Source organism: Erpetoichthys calabaricus, chromosome 5, assembly GCF_900747795.2.
Source record: "Erpetoichthys calabaricus chromosome 5, fErpCal1.3, whole genome shotgun sequence".
Classification (NCBI taxonomy): Eukaryota; Metazoa; Chordata; class Cladistia; order Polypteriformes; family Polypteridae; genus Erpetoichthys; species Erpetoichthys calabaricus.
The window spans coordinates 219,000,079-219,016,944 of NC_041398.2; the positions used below are offsets into that span (position 1 = coordinate 219,000,079).

The 16,866-nt window shown below is 38.4% G+C and overlaps 1 protein-coding gene across 9 annotated transcripts in view; it reads right to left on the reverse strand.

Moving 5' to 3' along the window:
- Positions 1 to 16,866, reverse strand: part of rab27b (RAB27B, member RAS oncogene family) — a 408,143-nt gene that overhangs the window by 17,250 nt on the left and 374,027 nt on the right. For all 9 annotated transcript variants that reach the window (XM_028802559.2, XM_051928024.1, XM_028802558.2 and 6 more), the window contains 2 exons: positions 13,173 to 13,258; positions 3,004 to 3,107 (listed from right to left, as the gene is read on the reverse strand). In XM_028802559.2, coding sequence (XP_028658392.1) covers positions 3,004 to 3,107; positions 13,173 to 13,258 — 190 coding nt within the window. The remainder of the gene's footprint in view (positions 1 to 3,003; positions 3,108 to 13,172; positions 13,259 to 16,866) is intronic.

Below are 16,866 nucleotides of genomic sequence, written 5' to 3' on the forward strand. Positions count from 1 at the left end.
CAAATCTTTCATGTAGGCATCAAGTGGTTTGCAGGTAATGAAAGAATGGACTATACCTGGGGGGAAGAGAACTTAATAGATATGTAGAATTGGGCAGTAGAATCTTCAAACTAGCACACTGAATATGCTGCATTGATAGTAATCCATACATAGTAACATTCAATGGAAAGTGTGGGTATAAAAGCCTGTCAGAGCTTCATTTATCCACAAGCCCGTGTCTTAAGAGAAATGCCACCAAACTCCTCAAAGAACCCACTGAAGAACTCTAGGATATTTGTACTGTTGCATGGCTTAAAGCAAGTTAAATATATCCATTCATTTGTACCACATTTGTCTCCACCATGCAACCAGGCTCTTGATAAGCAAATCTGGAAGATGGATGAATGGATACTGGGATGTTCAAGTATGAGCTGCAATTCTAGAAGAACACATTTCTAAGGGGCATGGATAAACAACATGCTGGAAATTTTCATATTTTATTGTTTGGATTTTTTTGAGACAGATCATCAGAAAAAGAATAGAAACTGTCAAGTGAAAACCGATCTCTTCAAAGGGGTCTAACTGAATTACAAATATTAAACACAAAATCATTGAGCACATAAATATTCACCCCTTTAACATGACATACCTAAATCATCACTGGTGCAGCCAATTGGTTTCACAAGTCCTATAATTAAATTCAGTGGAGATCACCTGTCTGGTGTTTCAATTGATTGCAGTATAAACTGACCTTATCTGGCAGGTCTATGTTGTGGTGAGCAACTATGGTGGTGTAACCTACGCAAGACCACTCCAAGTGTCTCCTTGAAAAGACGATTGAAAAGAACAAGTCAGGGGATGTAGAGACTTTATATCTAAATCACTGAATATCCCTTGCAGTCCAGTTAAAGTGAGCTGAGTGATTATGCAAGAAGAGGCCAAGCGAGTGAGGCCAACAAGAGTCCTGTGAGAACTCTGAACTTGTTGCAGGTTAAAGTAACTAAGACACAAACTGTTGCTCAGGTTCATCACAGGTCACAGCTTTATAGGAAGTTGGCAAAGAGAATAAAAACATACATGACATCTCAGCTAGAGTTTGCCCATATGGGAGACTCTGAAGTCTGCTGGAAGAAGGTTTCTATTGCAGGGGTCCCCAACTCTGGTCCTGGAGGGCCCCAGTGGCTGCAGGTTTTCATTTCAACCCTTTTTTAAATTAGTGTCCTGTTTTTGCTGCTAATTAACTTCTTTTGAATTAATTTTAATTGACTTTTTTTTTTTAGAATTGTTCCTCTGAATTTCTTCATTTCTTTCCTTAAATGGCACCCAAACAGAAATGAGCTGTGAAGTGAGGGAGCCAACAGAAGACCAACTAAGTCAGGGTCCTCAAACTCCAACCAATTTCACTCCAACCAGTTGCTTAATTAGGCTCTGATTCTTGTTGTTAAATAAACCCGTTCTTTAATTCCATGGCGTATTGCTGCTCTTGTGGTGCAATAGCAGACATTTCCAAAATTGTTGATTTTCTTTTTTCTAAGAGCATTGGTAAAGTGTTTTGTGGACCTGAGCAGATCCTCATTCCTAAGACCTTCATCTTTCTTTGTTTTCAGATACTGCATGATGAACACGGTTTGCTGGTCATGTTTTGGCTCATTTTATATCTCATTATTGTTTGGCTGCAAATTAAGGAAAAAGAAACAATTAAGGGGTCTGAGTGTTCAAGAACAAGTCAAATAAAATTAATTCAAAAGAAGTTAATTAGGAGCAAAAACAGATCACTTTGAAGAAAAGGGTTAGAATGAAAACCTGCAGCCACTGGGGCCCTCCAGGACCGGAGTTGGGGACCCGTATTCTTTTGTCTGACTAAACCAAAGTGGAGCTTTATATCCATTCGATTAAATGCCAAGTTTGACGTAAGCCAAAAACTGCAACGTATCAAAAGTGCGTCATCCCCACCATGAAGCATGAGGGTGGCAGCATCATGTTGTGGGGCTGCTTCTCTGCAGCAGGCCTTTGAAGACTGGTGAGGGTAAAGGGGTAAAACGAATTTGTGTCTGGACTTGAAGTGTATTCACTCATGATCCCTATGCAACCTGAGAGAGCTTGGGCAGTTCTGCAAAGAAGAATGAGGAAAAATAGCAGTGATCAGAACAAGTTGAAAAAAGATGATAGAGGGAGAAAAACCTGTGCACACAGAATCAAGGCTTTCACGGCTACTAAATGTTAATCTACTAAATACTGACTTACTATTACTGGTCAACTATTTTATACTTTATATTTGTAATTAATTTTAATCACTCTGTAGTGATCTGTTTTAACTTTGAGAAAAAAGTCTTTCTGTTGATAAGTGTCAAAAAAGCCAAATTAAATCCACTGTGTTTCAATGCTGTATAACAATAAAAATTTCCAAGCAAGAAACTGTGTGCAAAGGAGGAAACAGCACTTCATAGTTCAGGGATACACTCACACTTGAGCCAATGTGGAATCACCAATCAACTTAATATGCACATCTTTAGGCAAGTGAGAGGTTTTTAACAACTGGATCAATTGTTGGTCCATAAGGGAACATGGCTTTTGTTCATTTTCAGAAAATATAATTTGGCAGAAACAAGAATCAAAGAAAAGAACTAAAATCACTAAACAGTTATGATACTTATGGATGTACACATGTCAATCATTGTGAATATGGAGGAATGAGTGAGGAAGATTTGCTCATATAAGCTTTTCATTTTGATATACTTTATTAATCCCAAGAACAAATTGCCTTTTTTTAGTTCAGAGGCAAACGCAGGCCTATCAAAACACACACTTTGATGAAGATATTCCCTCCAAAAACACCAAAAAGGATCCAAGTTTCTCTCTCCTAGATCAGCAATGCAAAAGAAGGCAAACAGAATAGCAGCACTTTCCTTTCAAAACCATCAACTGACGTAAAGAGAGTCACAATGAAAATAAATAAATAAATAAAATAAAAATAAATGCCACTGGTTTATAGTATGCCATATCTTTTGATGAAGATCTACTTACTCATCCAGTTTCTGACATTCAAGAAGCTTTGCTGACTTGTGAGATCAAACATCAGTAAAAACCCCATGGCATCTCTGAAAAAGGCCGTGGTGAGGCTCCGAAACCTGTCAGAAGAAATGCATAGCACAGAATTAGCAGAAAACAATTATTAGACTCCACTTAAAGGCAGCACCTACTTAATCCTAGTGATGAAGAAGAACATTCAGCAGATAATCTGAATGTTTTCTTTCAAATTGCTGCCTGAAATTAGCAACTCAGAAACCATTTATTACAAAGAAGCAGCAATGAACTTCACACACAAACTATGATGACAACTTGTTGGCATAGTAATGATGGAAGTCACAAGGTCAGTTGCTCCTGTTCCTCTGCTCCACATGACTGAATTCCACTCTGTCCATCATTTTGATTAATATCATGAGCACAAAACAGGTTAATTAAGATCATGACGTTTCCACAATCAATTCAGCCCTCATTGATCTAGACAGAGTGATGCATCACCATGTTGAGAAAACAAAGACTTGTTTCACAATTAATGAAATATTAGGAGCTGTGTTTGTAGCATGCAGGGTTCCAAATTATTTCTAGGACTTGGGCACACAGAGCATCTACATTTTCATTTTAGCTATGCATCTTTTTAGATAATCACCAACACCTGGTTTTCAGTTAGGTCATAACCAAAAGATCAGTGTCTTTATCAAAAGGGGCTCACCTTTCACTGTGAAGCAAAAACAAAGCCCTAGGGGTCTGCTTGCTTTTTAGGAAACAAAGTATACATTGCCTTCTGGTGTTGATAATTGTGAATTTTTATTCTAAAATGAACACTAACAAATTTCACTTATGTTTATGAATTTGTGGTTGGACAAGAAAGACATGGGATAAAGAAGGATGGCCATGTGTCCTGCAAGAAGTCACGGCCCACCATGGACTTTAGAGCCATGGAGTAAGTATGTAAGTAAGAACAATTCTATTCAGCCACATAATTCAGCTCAGGGTAAAGAAAATAATTTTTTGTACATCATTAAAAAGTATTATGTATAGGTAATGCATTTGCAATCAAGATGTCTAAATCAAGTAGCGCAGTGATTCCAAGTAAAGGTGATGTGTGACTTTTTGAGTACTGCTGAACTGTAAAGGATGCAGGTGAATTTAATCAATACAGCAACATGACTGCAATGCTACGCTTTGAACGTATAGCTAATGGCTGATTTAACTCAATGTACAGTATAAGCATCTCTCAGATGGGCTCACTATCTACTGTATGTCTTGACCGACTTCTCCATAGTCTTACCAGAAAACAACTCTGACATCGTACACTGGATGGTGATAATGCAATACCTGCATACATTGATAAAGATCAGTTAACAAGATTCATGGGTAAATGGTTAAATACAATCATTATGCTTTGATTTTATGGCATTTTTATGATTATGTGAGTACAGTTCAGTTTATTTAAGATACCTTAATCTAATTTATATCTTTAGGATTTATGGGGCTGCATAATAAGATTATAATTATAATGTCACCACAATTGTAAGCTACTTTTTAGGCTGGTGGGTTACATAGAGTGCTACCCAAAACAAAATGTGTATAAATCTTTTATAAGGGAAATTTTCTTTTAACTCATGAGACAAAGATATGATCTTTTAAGAGAAAAATGAAATGAAAATTAAACAAAGAAAAATAAAGAAAGACAGAAAGCCTGCCAATGTAGCTCAACTGCTACATTATTTCTGAAATATCGCAGCTCAATCGTGTATTTTTCGATGAGTGTTGCGGTCAAACTTTGTCATGATCGAATGTAACACTAAGCACTATTTTGCATTAAACACCTCCACTTCTTATTCCCACCAGTTCTGGTTCCTCTCTTGTGTCCTCAGGTTTTATGTACAGATTTGACAATGATGATCGTACTCATAGCATCTTTAAACACTTGTGAGCACCGGAAATCCAGATGTCTGGCATACAGTAAACAATTTGAAATGAGGAGGTCGGCAATCAGCATGTGGCTGATATTCTTGGTTGTCTATTAGGTCACTGCTGTATGATGAAGTATTTTTTTATTCATTTATGTCAATTATGATGAAAATCTTGGAAATTACAATCTTAAGATCTGTTGCGAGAAAAAATGATCAGTACATTTGTCCACGGCGCTTTGAGCATTCATACCCTCAACTGCATGAATCAAGAAACAGGAAAGGATGGCTGTTAGGTAAGGGTAAGGGATGAGTTACAATGTAGTGCAAAATTACAATGTACAAATTGCAATTAAATTATTAATTAAAATTACAATGTACAATGAGTTACAATGTAGTGGAAAAAACACAGTAATGGACATGATAGTGTGCATTTGGGTACCTTCCTGTGGAAGATAAGCAGCATATCACATTTTAATAAAAAACACACTGCCATCCTCCACAGTGATGTGACTCAAAGCCACAAAATATAAATGATGTTGCTAGTGTGCTGCATTTACTTATCTGTGGGAAAAAAGCAGGCACATGCAGAGGAAGTTTTATACACCGATATTTCTTGTCTTCTACCTTAAAAATCTGCCACCTTAAAACTGAAAACTTTTTTTAGTCAATTTTGCGAAGCTCTATGTGAAACCTAACCTGGCAGTTTTGCTTATCACTAATCATCAATCACAGGGCTTCAAAATGTAGTCAATCGCTTCAGAAAAGAAATTATATTGCATACAAGATTTATGTCATGAAGAGCAATTGCCAGGCCATATCTACAAAATAAAAAGTAACTTTAAAAGAAACTGCACTAAGCAGTAGCACAACTTGTTTCTTCAGCTCAGTTTTAACAATCAGTTGAACGGCTGATACCCTTTAACAACATGTGACACTAAGATGTCCCCTTAGTTTGAGGACAACAATTTTATTAAAAAAAACCCCTGTGCTTCTGTTGTCAGGAAGGTGAATGTTGCTAATGATTTGCCCTCCTTTTTAATCTTTATTTCATAAGCATTTGGGAATTTGCCAGCAGGACACAGTGTGCGTTTCCTGACGGGGGGGGGGGGGGGGTCTTATCTTCGTATATCTGCATGATGACTTTTCAAAGAATGTGTGAGAGCCTCGTATGAAGATGGTAGCATTTCTCCAGCTCACTTATCTCTTCACTGAACTGAGCAGTATGCCTGAATCTGACCTGGGTGAAAAAGTGAAAGAGAGCCAAAAGCAAAGAGCTTTACAAACACTGCATTGTACTTGACACCTTAGTAAGGGATCAAAAATGCTATCATATTTTATTAAAATACCAGTAATGGCGCACTGCATGGGAACGTGCAGTGAATACACTTGACTTATAGTTTTCATCCTCTTTCTCTGTATGTTTATCATTTGTTTGCTCAGAGGTTGATGTGCTTGCTGTTTCCTGAGCAGCTCGTTTTCTCCACTCTAGCGGCCGCTTCTTATCTTCTTTCGTCAGCATCTTTTCACGTTAAAACTGATGAAGTCAGTTTTTGTGTTGCAATTACTTAGTATGTTTTTAATTTTTCATTTAAGCTGACACTTAAGCCTTCAATCGGCCTAAAGAATGATTTAAGATATGAAGAGGAAGGGGAAGTGATGGCGACGGTGGTAGCGATGACAATGGCGCTCGTAAGCATGCCGCCCTGCAGCCCACTGCCAGAGTTGATTCTACAATAAAATAAAATAAAAACAAAATAAGGAATAAAAATTAACACCCCGAAAGCAGACAGTAGACGTCACGTATTATAGGTGTACCAAATTTCAGGTCAATAGGTAATTTAAAATCTTGGACAGACAAACGGACAGCCATGGTAGCATATAAGAAGATTGTCTCTTATTTTATAGACATTCTGCTGGAATAAATGTTTAAACATAAGCAAAACTATTTTACTGCAAGAATGTGAACATTTTATATGGCCAAATGCCTATTTATTTTATTTTTATTTATTTATCCAGCATTTAACAAAGTGTCTTTAATACCCAAAACTTCACAACAAAATTACATTAATTTATGCCATTATTTTAGGAAATTATTGCTGAATATGCCTCAACTTACAAAAACATTATTGTAAGTCTGCCATTTATTATAACAGATAATCAAATCAAAAATAGTCAAAATAGAATAGAACCTATAATCAAAATAGAATAGAACAGAAAGTAAAATAGATGTTGATGAAAAAAGAAACAGCATTCATTAGGACTGAAATTTTAAACTTCAATTCTTAAAAAACGATAAACAAATGAGAACAGGAAAACAAAACAACACAACAACAAAGGCATCAGCACCAACTGTGAACATTAACCATGTCCCTGTCCTTCAGTATCTAGTGTGGCCGCCTCTTTTAGCCACCACTACTTGACATCTCTGTATTAAATGACTTTATTCATATATCTAAATTTTCAAAAACCAGTTGTTTGAAATTCCATGAAAGCTTGTTGTAATGGGGGCTAAATCATACCTATGAATGAAGTGAAATGAGCTGAGCACATTTGTTTTGTAAAACTTGCTTTTTTAATGTTTGTTTGCTGTTATTTTACTTTTTCTTATGTATTTGTAATGCCTAGCATTTTGTGATAATTGTCTGTACAATGTCTTTAAAGGTGGAGTTCAAATTCTTTGCTTAACAGAAAGAAGCAGCTTTCTGACAGTAACTATTTATGCTAAGTGAAAAGTGTATACTCTGAGGCATTGAGTCTGTAGAAGTGCGTGTTTCACAGATAAGAGTTTCTGTATTTGCAGTTTTATGGACTACTTTGCTCTTGCCCCAGACGTTTATTTCCGACTGGTTTTACAAGAGTGCTCCACTGTGACCCTTCCCAACTGAGTATGAAGTTTACAATCACCATTCTAAGTGTGGAGACACATAAGTCATTCAGTCAGTCATCATCAAACCCACAACATAAGTATGCTCCAGAAATGTGGAGACAACAGAATGAAACATAATTAGAATTGTCATCTTTGCAACAAAGATGTCATTGCGATCTTTGATTGTTGTATGCTGTGAGCATCACTTTTTGCTTTAGTTTCTGAAAGCCACAGTCAGAGTATAGTAACAACGTCCACTGTTACTCACATGATCAGGTGACATCAGGGAACTTGAAATCTAACTGCAGTCCCTATTTAGGAAGGCAGCATACAGATCCAAACTTCGGTCAAAGAACTCTCTACAAATAACCTCTTTCTAGCATTAGAGGTCGCTAAAAGGCTCCGCTCTCTATTTACAGCCCATGTTTTGACCCTTTGCCTATTCATCATCATCATTGTTTTATTTTTTTAGACCCTCCTCTTTGCAAAATTACTTAACAGTTGACTGAAAAGGCTGAATATTGTACAACAGTACACAAAAGGAGCAAAAAGGCAAGGTGAAAATTACCAACACAGACCGGACAAATAAATCTTGGCATGAGTGTGCTTTTATCAACCCTAATGGAAAAAGGAAGCTAAGGAAAATACCAATGAATCAAAACACAAGATAAGACAATCCCAAAAAAATTCAGAGACTATAGATGGATACAGACCATTAAAAATGAGCATACACTGGGGGCAGTGAAGATTTGACAAATGAAAAGGAAATTGATGGGCAAGCATTGAGGAAGTTCACTATGTTTGCCATTTCAAACTAACTAGGGGCATCATCTGTGAAAGTGGGTGCAGTCAAGAGCACTGAAAAGCACCATAAATAAATGTATTTTTATGCTTGAAGCTTGAACTTCTAAATATTAATAAAATAGTATTGTCTCAAAAGGCACTCACTATACATTTTTCAAAAAGCTTGGAGTTATATTTTATACAAATAAACCATTATTGCACTTATTTAAACGTAGATTCTTATGTACATAATAAACAATTTAACGTTTTCATCCTTTACAAGTTAATGTGACATGCTTTAGTGTAGTGGCCATTCAATCTGTCCGTTTTTGAATCCCCATAGTACATTTTAGAGTCAAAAATTCTTCATTAACGAATTGCAAATAAATGCAGTTTCCAAGATTAGAAGCAGAAAAGACTACACTTCATGTTTCTTAGGCTGATAAATGAAAATGTAGGAAAACAGCTATTAAAATGTAAAACTGAAACACAGTATTTCCAGATGAGTCTAAAAAGCAGAACAACATGTTAAACAGCAAAGTATGTCAGTCCTGTTCTTATTCACTCAGATTCATTACAACACGACCTGATGGTGTGAATGTCTAGGATACACACATAATGCACTTCTCCATGAGGACACAGAATTTCCCTGCAACATTATACTGAGGGCGGCACAGTGGTGCAGTGGGTAGCATTGCTGCCTTGCAGTTAGGAGACCTGTGTGTTTGCATGTTCTCCCCGTGTCTCCTCCGGGTGCTCGGGTTTCCTCCCACAGTCCAAAGACATGCAGGTTAGGTGCATTGGCGATTCTAAATTGTCCCTAGTGTGTGCTTGGTATGTGTGTGCACCCTGTGGTAGGCTGGCGCCCTGCCCGTGGTTTGTTTCCTGCCTTGCTCCCTGTGCTGGCTGGGACTGGCTCCAGCAGACCTCAGTGACCCTGTAGTTAGGATATAGCGGGTTGGATAATGGAAGATGGACATTATACTGATGACTTCTGTTTTTGCTATCTTCATGTTTACAGCTATTTTCAAAACATCAGTTCTATGTGAAGAATGGAAAAAAAAAAAAAAAAAGACATGAATTCCTCATTTTTTACACTGCTTGTCCTGGTGAGAGTCATGGGATGAAACACTTACAATCAATTATTTATTAATGTACAGTAAATGTCAGAGTAAATGTCAGACTGCCAGTACCAGTAAAGAAACAAATGCACTGGAGGTCAGGGGCACTGAGACTCAGCACAGTATAAGCAATAACAAGTGATGACAATGAAGTCTGGAAAAAAAAGGAAGATATTTATATATTCTTATAAATGTATACAGTACAGCTTTGTATTATACAACGTTGAATCACATTGGATTTATTTTGGCTTTTTGACACGTATTAACAGAAAATGACTCTTTAATGTAAAAGTGAAAACGGATCTCGGCAAAGTGCTCTAAATTAATTACAAATATAAAACACAAAATAAATGATCACATACGTATTCACCCTCTTCAATTCAGTATTTTGTGGATGCATCTTTGGCAGCCATGACAGCCCGGAGTCTGTGTGCACAAGTCTCTATCAGCTTTGCTCATCTGGACATTTCAGTACCTAAACTGCTCAAGCTCTGTCAGGTTGTATGGAGAAGTGTCAGTTTTATCCTTGGCATCATTGTCTTATTAGAAAACAAATCTTCTCTCAAGGCCAAAGGATCTTGCAGACTGCATCAGGTTTCCCTCCATGATTTTCTTGTATTTTGCGACATTGTCACGGTTTACTCTCACGAGCCTTCAAGGCCCCGCTACAGGAAGTAGCCACCACTATGCTTCATGATGGGGAAGGTGTGTCTTTGACAAAGTGCAGTGTTCAGACATGATGTTTAGTCTGATGGTTAAAATACTCAATTTTGGCCTCATCAGACCATAGAACCTTCTTCCAGTTAACATCACAAACTCCCATGTGACTTCTGACAAACTCCAGTCGTACTTTCTCTTTGCTTCTCTACCATTAAGCTATGACTGGAGATGCACCCGACAACACAACACAATCTTATCCACTGTAGCTTGTAACTTCTTCAGAGTTCTCACAGGTCTCTTGCTGGTCTCAGTCACTTGCATCTTCTTGCACAATCTCACAATATTTGTGGGTGGCCTGCTCTAGGCAGACATATATATATCTTCCCATTTCTTCATGACTGATTTAACTGGACTCCAAGGGATATTCGATGACATTTTCTCGTCTCCTTGTCCTGACTTGCGTTTTTCAAGCACCTTTTCACATAGTTGCTCAGAGATTCTTTGTTCTTTATTGTGTAGGTCGGGCTGCCATACTGACTCACCAAAAATTGGACCTTTCAGATTCACATGCATTTATATGACGATCAAATGAAACCGCAGGTAGATTATCTCTTTTAAACTAATAATGTGACTTTTAAAGCCAAGGTGAGGATTTAGGTGTGTCATATGAATACTTATGCAATCAATGATTTTGTGCTTTATATTTGTAATTCATTTAGACAACTTTGTCTTCATTTTTACATTATATGTAGTCTTTTCTGTTGATCGGTGTCAAAAAAGTCTGAATTCAATCCACTGTGATTCAGTGTTGTACAGTAACAAAATGAGAAAACGCCCAAGGGGTGAATACTTGTTACTGGTAGTGTATATACATTTAATTAAACATGGTGGCTTTCTGTGTAAGCACTTAAAGAGGTTTATAGTTAAAGAAGATAATAGATAAAGGTTCTATAATAAAATACAGAAATGAAAAAAATGCAATTGATATGTGAAAGCACCATATGCAGGGGACACGATATCACTTGGAGTTTGTGCTTGGTGAAGAGCACCCTCTAGAAACTGAATTGAATTGACTTTAAATAAGGAAGCACACTAAAATAACAAAACATTCAGAAAAAGAAAATAAATAAAGAGAGCATGGTGTAATAATACTAAAAGTAACAGAGAAAAATACTCATCTACACACCTACTTTGCTGGATTTGCCTAAATCGCAAAATGGAAGTCATGGAGAGCTACAATACAGGAAGACCTCACAGCTTGTGGTGTAACATGAGAAGATTTGCCACAGTTGGCCACTAACAGGATCCCATGACTGTCGATTGCTGCCCCATTAGGGACTGGAGGAATTAAAACTTAAAATCCCAAAATGCTCACAACGGTGCTGCATCTCCATCAGAAGCCCCCTTTCAAACAGTATTAAATATCAGAACAGCCAGGTCAACTGGCCATTCTAAAGTGGTCCAGGGTGAGTGTGCAAGTCCACAGTTGGCTTTTGACTTCCGCCAGAGGGCGCAGTGTTGTTTTCTAATTGAGCAGTCCATAAAAAAGGGACTTCTTGCCTTGTACCCAGTGCCACCACACAGACAGGAGCTTTCTTCTGTCTCCTGGGTGGCTTGTCCACTGTCTCATTAGGTAATACAGTTTCTCTCCATCAGAAAACACACTCTTACTAATTTTCTCAAGTAACTCTTACCGCAGCATATGGATCCAAGAAGAAGCTTTAAACTCTCCTTCTAAAAACACTGAGTATTCTTCATTTGCCAAGAGGACACTAGGCTAGAGCTCTTTCTAGTTGCTGCTGGTGTCCATGAAAATAAAAATCCTCAATAGCGGTTTAGGATGGCAAGTTCTTTTAAGCAGCCTCCAACTTGTAATTGCTTACCTTTTCTCTTTCATTCTTAGACTTTAATGGGCTGAAAGTATCTTCTGGGCTGTTTTTATTAGCCTCTTGTCAGTCCACTCTCACTGTTCCCCAGCCTCCACATAGTCTAACGCTTCTTCTATGTCTGGGATGGCCAGACACCCTTGGCATGTGCAAGTCTTTAGCAGGAAGCATCCAGCTCTTGGAGGGAGTCACTTGCTGCCTTCTAATGGCTTACCTCACATCAAACTGGGTTACCTTTCATTCCCAGCAGAAATCTGCACTGATACAATGAAATCCCCAAAATGTTTCACACAATATTGGAAAACAATAGAAATTAAAATGACAAAATTTACTACAAGCTGCAGATCATATAGCTATTCTGCTAGCAATGAAAATGAAATCAAAACTCACTTCATATATTGGTTTTCTATAGAATAATAAACAATATTGCATGTTTTACTTAAATACAACATTAAAATTTGTTTTGCTGTGTGGAGAATTTATCCGCCCATCCTTTTTCCACTGCGGTGGGCTGGTGCCCTGCCCGGGGTTTCTTTCCTTCCTGCCTTGTGCCCTGTGTTGGCTGGGATTGGCTCCAGCAGACCCCCCGTGACCCTGTAGTTAGGATATAGTGGGTTGGATAATGGATGGATGGATCCTTTTTCCAACTTGATTAACTCTATTCTGCCACATGACTAAGATTTACATCTAACATTTTGGTTTTGGGTCTACTCATTGTATTTAGTTTCTGACATTCTTGGTAAGATTCTCTATTTATGACATTTGCCTCATGTCCTCAGCTTTGCTATTAAATCCTGTCTTAATGGTTCTGAACCAGGCTACTTATTTTTTATGACCAAATCTTCTGATTCTGTTTCTTTTCAAAACAACCATTCGCTGCAGTCAGTACACTTTTGGCTTTTTAAGACTGCTAACAATCCCACTTTTGAAACGTTACCTTTCTTGCCCTGCTGTGTCCCACAGTTGCAGGTGAACTTTGAAGGGTTTTCCAGTAGTACCATTTGGTCCTGAGCCACTGTATACCTGAAAAAAATAAAAAAAAATATACAGTTGAAAAGATGCCAGCAAAAATGACAACACAAAATCAAGACTTTAAGGATTTATTTGCACCACACCATTATGGGATCTTCATATTCTGATTCAGTGAATTGGCTTATTTATTTATTTATTTCCTAAATCCAAATAAATACTCAACCTATTAAAAATACTGGTCCGTACTGTGAAATGAACAATTTTCCTATATTATGGCATATCTTGGCAAATGACTATGTGACTATTACACTTTAAATGTCAATGCTCATTCTTTTTTATAACTTTACCCCCAGTATAATAGAACTCGAATGTTGTCACAGTGGTCACCTTGATCTTCTTAGACAAACCAAGTGTCTCATTCTTAAACAAAAGTAACAAAAACATTCCATTTATTCTTTTTCAAGTCAGTCAGTCATTATTTAATTTGCTCAAGTCCTGAACAGGGTCATGGTTATAAAGAGGGTGCTGGAGCCTATGTCAGCTAGCATGGATGCAAGTTAGACAAACCCAGGACAGGGCGCCAGTCCATCACAGGGTGAACACACACCTACAAACACACATACTGAACCACACACTAGGGCCAATCTAGGATTGTCAAGCCATCTAACTGCATGTCTTTGGACTGGGTGGGGTGGGGGACCAAAGCATCCAGAGAACACTCATGCAGACACAGGGAGAACATACTAACTCCATGCAGGGAGGACCCAGGATGTGAACCCTGGTCTTCTTACTGCCAAGGCACCATTGCTACCACTGTACCACCCTCACTTTTTTAAGTCTTTAGGAATATTACAAAAGTGTGTTGTTGACTTGATTTTAAATTTACCAGCAAATTTGACTTTACATGCAAAAAACGGTTTTCTACAATAACATTCTCATCATATTACTTAAGTAAACCACCCAAATATACAAAATTGAAGACACCCCCTCAATCATTAGTCAAGATTCCGGTCTTTAATTCAAAGGCTTGTTCCAGTGTGAAAGGGTTTCCTCTGTGTGCACAGTACTTCTTTAACAATATTCTAGTAAAAATGCATGCACATGGCCTGTTGTGAGCATATGACTGAATTAAGTGACACGTGGATTATGTGACACAAGTAATGTGAGGTTTTTTTTATACTGTTTGCTGCAGTCCGGAGTTGGTCTCCATAGACACCACTTCTGTAAGAAAGTTGTTTTTAATCTTAGCTAGGAAAAGAAAATCTGAGCACATTTCTCCATTTTAGATGTCACTACATTGGTTACCTGTGTCATTCAGAATTGACTTTAAAATACTGCTTATGGTTTATAAAGCCTTAAATAATCTCGCTCCATGTTATATTTCAGAATGTCTTACACCTTACACTCCAAATCGTAACCTTAGATCTTCAAATGAGTGTCTGCTTAGAATTGCAAGAGCTAAACTTAAAAGAAGTGGTGAGGTGGCCTTCTGCTGTTATGCACCTAAAATCTGGAATAGCTGACTGATAGAAATTCGCCCGGCTAATACAGTGGAGCACTTTAAAAAACTGCTGAAAACTCATTACTTTAACATGGCTTTCTCATAGCTTCATTTTAGTTTAATCCTGATGCTCTGTATATTCAATTAATTATCATTATTATTCATGGTGGCTCCAAAATCCGTACTAACCGCTACTCTCTCTTCTGTTCTTTTTTTCGGTTTTCTATGGTGGCGATCTGCGCCACCACCACCTAATCAAAGCACCGTGATGTACGTACACTGATGGATTAAAGACCAGAAGTCCACGTGACCGTCATCATCAAGTCCTTCCATGAGAACCCTGAATATAATGAGGACTGATTGAGGTTAGTGATGTTAGGTAGGATGCCTAGAGGGGGCTGGGTGGTCTCATGGCCTCGGAACCCCTGCAGATTTTATTTATTTTTTTTTGTTTTTGTTTTCTTTGTCCTCCCTGGCCATCAGACCTTACTTTTATTTTATGTTAATTATCCATCCATCCATTTTCCAACCCGCTGTTCTCTTATTTTAATTCTTAGTCTTTTTTTCTCTTTCTTCATCATGTAAAGCACTTTGAGCTACATTATTTGTATGAAAATGTGCTATATAAATAAATGTTGTTTTAATCTCTACTCTCCATGAAAACATGAGGCAAAATGTTTTTCTTGCCCATCATTGCTTGGCACTTGGTTGGATAAATGAAGTGTTAAATAAGTGAAAAGTTCTTGAATTAGGAAGCACAGTGGTGCAGTACCACTACATCATGGATCCTGAGTTCTGGTTTCTAATCACATTCCCAGTCATCACTCTACAGTTCTCCCCATATCTACAGTGCATCCGGAAAGTATTCACAGCATATCACTTTTTCCACATTTTGTTATGTTGCAGCCTTATTCCAAAATGGATTAAATTCATTTTTTTCCTCAGAATTCTACACACACCACCCCATAATGACAACATAAAAAAAGTTTACTTGAGGTTTTTGCAAATTTATTAAAAATAAAAAACTTGAGAAAGCACATGTACATAAGTATTCACAGCCTTTGCCATGAAGCTCAAAATTGAGCTCAGGTGCATCCTGTTTCCCCTGATAATCCTGGAGATGTTTCTGCAGAGGAATTGTCTGTAGACCTCCGAGACAGGATTGTCTCGAGGCACAAATCTGGGGAAGGTTACAGAAAAATTGCTGCTGCTTTGAAGGTCCCAATGAGCACAGTGGCCTCCATCATCCATAAGTGGAAGAAGTTCGAAACCACCAGGACTCTTCCTAGAGCTGGCCGGCCATCTAAACTGAGCAATCGGGGGAGAAGGGCCTTAGTCAGGGAGGTGACCAAGAACCCGATGGTCACTCTGTCAGAGCTCCAGAGGTCCTCTGTGGAGAGAGGAGAACCTTCCAGAAGGACAACCATCTCTGCAGCAATCCACCAATCAGGCCTGTATGGTAGAGTGGCCAGACGGAAGCCACTCCTAAGTAAAAAGCACATGGCAGCCTGCCTGGAGTTTGCCAAGAGGCACCTGAAGGACTCTCAGACCATGAGAAAGAAAATTCTCTGATCTGATGAGACAAAGATTGAACTCTTTGGTGTGAATGCCAGGCGTCACGTTTGGAGGAAACCAGGCACTGCTCATCACCAGGCCAATACCATCCCTACAGTGAAGCATGGTGGTGGCAGCATCATGCTGTGGGGACGTTTTTCAGTGGCAGGAACTGGGAGACTAGTCAGGATAAAGGGAAAGATGACTGCAGCAATGTACAGAGACATCCTGGATGAAAACCTGCTCCAGAGCGCTCTTGACCTCAGACTGGGGCGACGATTCATCTTTCAGCAGGACAACGACCCTAAGCACACAGCCAAGATATCAAAGGAGTGGCTTCAGGACAACTCTGTGAATGTCCTTGAGTGGCCCAGCCAGAGCCCAGACTTGAATCCGATTGAACATCTCTGGAGAGATCTTAAAATGGCTGTGCACCGACGCTTCCCATCCAACCTGATGGAGCTGGAGAGGTGCTGCAAAGAGGAATGGGTGAAACTGGCCAAGGATAGGTGTGCCAAGCTTGTGGCATCATATTCAACAAGACTTGAGGCTGTAATTGCTGCCAAAGGTGCATCGACAAAGTACTGAGCAAAGGCTATGAATA